The sequence below is a fragment of the Salarias fasciatus genome, chromosome 4, assembly GCF_902148845.1.
Source record: "Salarias fasciatus chromosome 4, fSalaFa1.1, whole genome shotgun sequence".
Classification (NCBI taxonomy): Eukaryota; Metazoa; Chordata; class Actinopteri; order Blenniiformes; family Blenniidae; genus Salarias; species Salarias fasciatus.
This window is the reverse complement of record NC_043748.1, coordinates 16924717-16931272: the sequence shown is the minus strand read 5'-3', so window position 1 is coordinate 16931272 and position 6556 is coordinate 16924717. Positions and strand designations below refer to the sequence as shown.

The following is a 6556-nucleotide window of genomic DNA, read 5'->3' as shown; positions in this document are numbered from 1 at the left end:
TTCTGTGTTCGAGAGAGAGAGAAAACTGAAGAAAAATACTTGGCTTTGAGTAGACTAACACATGCTCTCACAAGATAAGGTCATTGGGTGTATGTGTCTAACGTGCATGAGAGAACGTTTTTTTTTTTTTCCTGGCAGGCATGCCCAGGCCGCCCCGGGCCCTCCTCCTGTAAAGTCTGTGTACACAGACAGTGTGCTCCGGTTTCAGCCGGAAGAATAAGCTGCGCAGTGGGGGACTCGCAGGGCTCGACCCCCCCTTTGCCACATTCCTTCTTCTGTTTTCTTGGGTTAAGCTCCTTCCCCCCACGAGCACACACGGCAACATGCTGAATTTGGAAGCATAAAACACTGCTTTTTAGAAGCCTTCAGAAATTTACTATTTAAAATGATCAGACATCTGAGTAATCATGTTTTACTGACCATTCAACCTGAAAAAAGTGACTTGTGTAACTACTACAGCTTCAGTGCAGGGTTAAACCTGAGCAGAATATTGAGTGTGCCATCAAACTCTTTACCCGTCATATGAAATAGAGAAATTGTTTTAAAAATAGAATAAATGGGATTGTCATGTGAACTTCAGCCCACAGCAATACACATCTCTCAGGGCAACAGGACCCCAATTGTTCTGGATGTTTGGTCAGTCAATGGCTTTGCAGCCTCCCCCTCTCATTCTTTTGAGCACCAACTCCTGAATTATTGTCCCAGCTTTTGTGCTGCAAATCAGTGTGGGGGATGTGAAGTCGTAGGGGGAAGGAAACAAACTTCTTCACACCCAGGCCGGTTTCCTGTCAGGCTTCAACATCCACGTAACACTTTCATGCAAAACCTCCACGCATTTTTGTTAGATTACTACACCTCCAGCCTACATTATATGAAAAGTATGAGACACACAAGTTCAGATTCAAGTACAAAAATGTTTAATAAATACTGAGGTAGTTGTAACCATTGAGAATGCTGTACACTTGAACACATGTATCATCTTCATTCAGAATGTAGACATAAACAAGGCGAAATGATGAGAAACAAAGTCCTTAAACGGAAAGTGTGTGTGAAATGTTCATAAAGGCAGCCAGGCTTGTTTTCCCAGGACTTTCTGAAGTTCCGCCTCCGGCCCGGTAAACTCGGAATTAGGCCAAAAGTCAGTGGGACGACTGCGCGTTTCCTCGGCCACTTCCGCGTAAATTCCCAGCGTTGCTCACAGTCATTTCTCGGACTTTCAGGGCGCACTTTGCTCAGTCCTTCGCCCGAAACTCCCGACCGGGGGGAGGGGGGGGGGAAGAGGCGCACAGTGGGGACTGTTCAAGCTTCCAGTCCCGCCTTGGTAAAGGGAAAAAAAAAAAGAAACTTCCAACTCCGTGTAACGTGCGGTCTCAACACGCCGCGATGGCTCTCTGTATCGGAATGGGGGTTGGGGTCGTCGTGCCCAGTTCACTCCCGCACATCACGTAGTCCACCAGCACGGAGCTGACGACGAGCGGCTGCGGGCTGTTTCCCTGCTCAAGTTTTGCCTTCTTGCAGGGGAGAAAGTCCGGCTCCGCCGCCGCTTTGCCCCGCCGCTTCCGGGCGTGTTGAGGCGGGCCGGGCGGCCGCTGGTTCTCCTTGTCCTCCGCGCCGGTACGCAGCTTCGCCGCCGCCGCCGCCTCCTCCTCCTCGGAGGGTCCCGCGGCCTCCTCCACGGCTGAAGTCCGAGCGGCGAGGAGGTCCTGGGCGCCGCTGGGCTCCGTGCTCATCTCCCCCGCGGGGGGTTGCTGCTCCTCTACCTCCCAGTCCGACGCCACGCTCTCAGCGGTCGCCTGGGCCGCGTGGTAGATGTCCCGGGCGGATTTCATCACCAGAGTGAGCAGAAGGCTCCGGTGGAGACGGAGACCCCCTCGCTGGATGCGGGAGCTGTAGAGTTTCCCCAAAGCCACCACCATGACCCGCTTGGCCTCCGCGCTGACCTCCATCTTACAACTTGTGCTGTTTTTGTTGTTGTTGGACAAACAATCAGAAGTAGTATCTGAATATGGTCGCTCCCCTTGGACTTCCCGGACAGACGCAATACGGAGCGTGAGGGCGCTGGACCACTACTTATAACCTCTGTGACGTCAGCCGGCCGTCACTGGACGGAGCCACGCCCACTACGTGACAGCTGGTTAGACAACAGTGGCTGCCTGATCTAATAATGTGCTGCTACCTGGTTAATATTTCACTGGGAGCACGCGCCGGGGTCAAAGGGAAGTTCATTACTGGCTCAGGTAGCCACAAAGCAGCTTCATGGGTTCAATTCAACAGCAGATTAGGAGTTTTAGGCTCATTAAAAACATAAAGTCTCAGTGACAAGAGAAAAACATGCACACATCAAGTTAAAAAAAGTCCTCTTTGCATACATTCTGTAAATACATTATTTTAACTGCACTCCCAAGTAAAACTTGCATCTTCTTGATCATAATACAAACTAGTTAAAAATGCCTAATTTTAATAATCAATCAGAATAGAATAGAGATACTTTGTTAATCCCAACAGTAATCCTCCACACAGAATAGAACATACATAATAATAAAAATAAAAGAAATATTGTTAAATTCTATAATGTTACTATATACAGGTTCAAGTGGTGACTAGTGTAAATATAATCAATTATGCATTAAAAACCATGAAAAAGACCATTAAATGATTAAGATAACTGTGTTGTGTGCATGTGTGAAGCAGATGCAGGACACTAAAAATATATATATACATGCATGCATACAACCATACATACAGTACATACACATAGTGTCACAGTACTTTTCCTACACACGCCTACGTGTATGCATGTACTGGATATAATCTTTCTTTTTTTGACTTTCATTCAGGCTTTATTGGTAGGTGTTTTTAATTGATGCATTAGAAGTAAAATAACTAGATTCAAAAATAATCTCTGATGTACAATGGTATCAGAAATATTTTTCACATTATTAGACACAAGTAATATAACTGAAATCATGGGAGAAAACTGGAAAAACAAATAAGATCATTCTTTAAAATTCAATGTCAAAAAAAAAAAAAAAAAAGAATCTGTATTTTAACCTCTGTTTTCTCCTGGTTGCATCATTTATGGTTCCCCCACCACTGAAAACTGGTTTTGTTCCACCGCCTAAACCTGCTGTGATAAAAATCAAACTTAATTCAAAATCAAAAGATAAATGGAAGTTTTGCAGATGGATGTAAAACCTTAACTTTCATTAGTCCAAGTGAATATGGAAGAACATATTTGAATATTATTTACACACACAAACTGCATATTCACTGCAAGTCATTTTGTTGGATGATCAAAAACTGCAGCAGAAAAAAAAAAAAAAAACCTCATGTGTGCAAGCATTTTCTGTCTATTTTTGGTCTTTTCTCGAGAGGAATGAATACCATTCCACTCCTCTACTTATCTGGAACAGACAAGAGGGGCTGCAAAACAGTCTGCCAGCTCCCTTGTAGTCTCACCCATCCCCCAGTGCATTGCTACCATTTGCAGGAAGAAAGAAAAGGGGGGAGGTGGAGAGGTGGCAGAGGGGGAACAGACAGATGCCCATATAAGGAACATCCGGCTGCTGTGGCCCATGCAGAGGAAAACCCATGACGTTAGTGGGAGCCCTGGTTTCCGGAGCCATTTAAAGCAACAGTAGCAGCGTGCGTCAGGGTTTGCTACTTCCATTGACCATATATGGTCAATAGAAACAATCTCTCCAGGTTGGATGAAGGTAGCAAACTGCAGAGCCCTTCCCACTGCACTGACGGCTTGAAGAAATATGTAAATCAGGTGATATAAACATTGAAATATGACTCAGCGTTGGATTAAAAATATCCCTGACACACAGTGGATTTCAGATGTTTACAAGTTGCTTCCCGACAGAGGAATTTCTGGTATGCAGGCGACTGTTGTATTTGTGGGAAATTATATATTAAACCAATGTTTGAAATTTTAAACACTGTAAGTGTTGATGGGGATGCATGAAAAGCACAATGTGAACATAAAGGGAAGGAAATTCCTACGTGACCACCCATGATGACCAGCTGCCCCCCTGTTTTTAGCCTCTGCTGGCCCTCTCTGTCCAAATAAGCCAGGAAGTGTTGATATGTTTGGAGTTATTTTGGTGCTTGCATTGCACTACTTACTGATTAAAATTAATCTAAGGTAAAAATAATTCTTATTAATGTATTTAGTCTCGTCTGGGCTGGAGGGGGTCTGTGCCAATACACAATTTCTTGATGGAAAATAGAGTCACGAATGAACTTGAAATGCACTTTATTTATTTATTTATTTATTTATTTATTTATTCATTCATTCATTTATTTATTGGAGTATATACAGAGTACCTAAATACAAAAATCACACTCTCAAAGGAAACTTTCTGTGGCTTTGGAGTTCTTTTTAGATGGGTCTGGAAACAAGTCAAACACCGCCCTCTGGTGGTGTTTCTGTATTATAACCCACTAAGAACGGAGGAATAAATATTTTCACATGGATCACATTTCCTACAAGCTTACAAATATTTCATATTTTTACGTATTTCTTCTTATTTTAACTATCTTATCTATTTTCACTTTCAAATCTTTAACTCAAGGATTTTCTTTGTAGGGCTGGTTTGGTCAAATTAACAAAATATATCTCCTATGATTATGGCCTGGAAAGGTCATGTTAATACTGAGTCATGAGGAAAAAATTTCACCAGTGTTTCAAGTATGAACATGTTTATGGATTGCTCTTCAGCTAGAGGTATGTCACTTTTTAGTACTTTCATGTGAAGTAAAAACAAAAGTATCATAAATTCATTAGTGAAAATTTTTATTTTGTAAATTAAAAAGTACTGAGTTATTTAGAGATCAGAGTTGCCAGAGACATGTATTCAAATGTAAAAAGAAGAGATATTTATGTAAAATATATATTTTACAACAAAGTGTAAGTACCAGTTCATCTTCTTTGTGTAAGTAAAAGTAATCAAGCACAGGTTCTAATGTATGCTTCAGTACAAAATTTGAAGAAAAAAAAATGTTTGCAGACATTGTCTCTGGCCTGCCACCCTGGGGTATAGAACATGGATGGATGGTTCACTCTTGCCCTGGTCCTTGTGTTGTGACTCAACCTCATAGAGGTGAATTCAGTTTTGAGTAAAAATATTCAAATAGGGAGTTAAAGTAAAAAGAAGTCAGGAAATCAAATGTTCAAGCACAACACACAGAAGATAACCTAAAAGCACAGACATGTTGCTACCTTCCATGTTGAGAGCACAAGGTGAAAGCTCCCGGTTTCTTGGTTCTCTTGAGTTACTTTAGGTGTAATCCAAATATACCATGAAGTTCAACCAAATAACTGTTGACATATAAGAAAACGTTATACATTCCTTTAAATGCCCCTTTGAACATATTGCCACTGGTCATTAAGTTTTCTGAAATATCAGTTTCTTTGAGGGATACTGATGGCAGAAGGCTCTGCCTCCCATTCTACTTTTAGAAAATCGAGAAACCAACAGTGAGCCAGAAAAGTGTTCTGCTGGAGTGATGTGGGACTATCAACCCTTGAATTTACGGCGAAGCCCTGTCGTTATGAGCCTTAAAAGTGAAAACAAGAATTGAAAATTCTGTTCTAACTTGTCATCTGAGAATTGAAGTGGCTGCCATGAAAAGTCACACTGGATGAATGGAGGTGAAGTGTGAAGACAAAACGTTCAGTGTGTTGAGAGGCTGTCATCCTCCCTTGAAAAGTGTTTCTTGCTGTGAGAAATGGTGAACTACTGTCCTGAAAAATAATCCAAATGTGACTAACGATCAGCGACTCTTAACACCTATTTGAAGCAGTGGAAAATGTGAAACACGCCAATCATTCGTGGCTTCATTAGACAAACTGTAAAACAAGTGTGAAAGCAAGACTCCAACCCAACCGGGACAGAAACAGCTGTGTGGGATGATATATTTGCAAAGCATGAAGCTAATCATTCATGCATGGCAGGTACCAGGTGGGAGTACTGGTGTGTGCATAAAGAAGAAAATTCACATACGAGGGTGTGTTTTCTTTTGTTCAGAATGTAGGCTTATTAAAATGATTTACAGTAAAGAACATTAACCCACGAAAACATGTCACAGTGCATTTTCACACTCTCTTACTGAGTCTGAAACATTATTGGCAAATCATTTCTTCATGAAATTACTGTGGATGACTTCCTTCAACCGCAAATATAAATAAAAAAAAAAAGAAATAAGAAAGAAAGGGAGGTAATATTTAGAATACTGGAAACCCAACAATTGCTGTGTGGTCAGAATAAATAAGACTTTTTAATTCACTTGTAAAAGCACATATATAATAGCTGAAATGAATCTGGCTTGTTATTAATACACAGTTCACAATACTCTATGCTACAGTGTCTATATTGTGGGCATCAGTGCTGAGATACTGGTGTTACAGCATGGATGGCTACAAATAAAGGCCTGTGAGCCAGAGTAAACCTGTTACAGGTTGGTGTTGTCATTACTGAGAGTACCTGCTGCTGCTAAGTTGTCCACTGAGGACGTTCAGGCCCTTTATGAGAGCTCATAAAGCAGCTCC

The 6556-nt window shown here is 41.8% G+C and overlaps 1 protein-coding gene across 1 annotated transcript; it reads right to left on the bottom strand.

Moving 5' to 3' along the window:
* Positions 1–907: 907 nt before the first annotated feature.
* ier2a (immediate early response 2a) lies at positions 908–2042 on the bottom strand. The gene has a single exon (XM_030089218.1). It carries the CDS (start codon positions 1944–1946, stop codon positions 1371–1373), a length of 576 nt encoding a protein of 191 aa, XP_029945078.1. The 5' UTR covers positions 1947–2042; the 3' UTR covers positions 908–1370.
* Between the last annotated feature and the right edge of the window lie 4514 nt (positions 2043–6556).

Bases quoted from the DNA above. Each gene is read 5' to 3' on its own strand.
- ier2a (XM_030089218.1), bottom strand. From the start codon at position 1,946: ATGGAGGTCAGCGCGGAGGCCAAGCGGGTCATGGTGGTGGCTTTGGGG.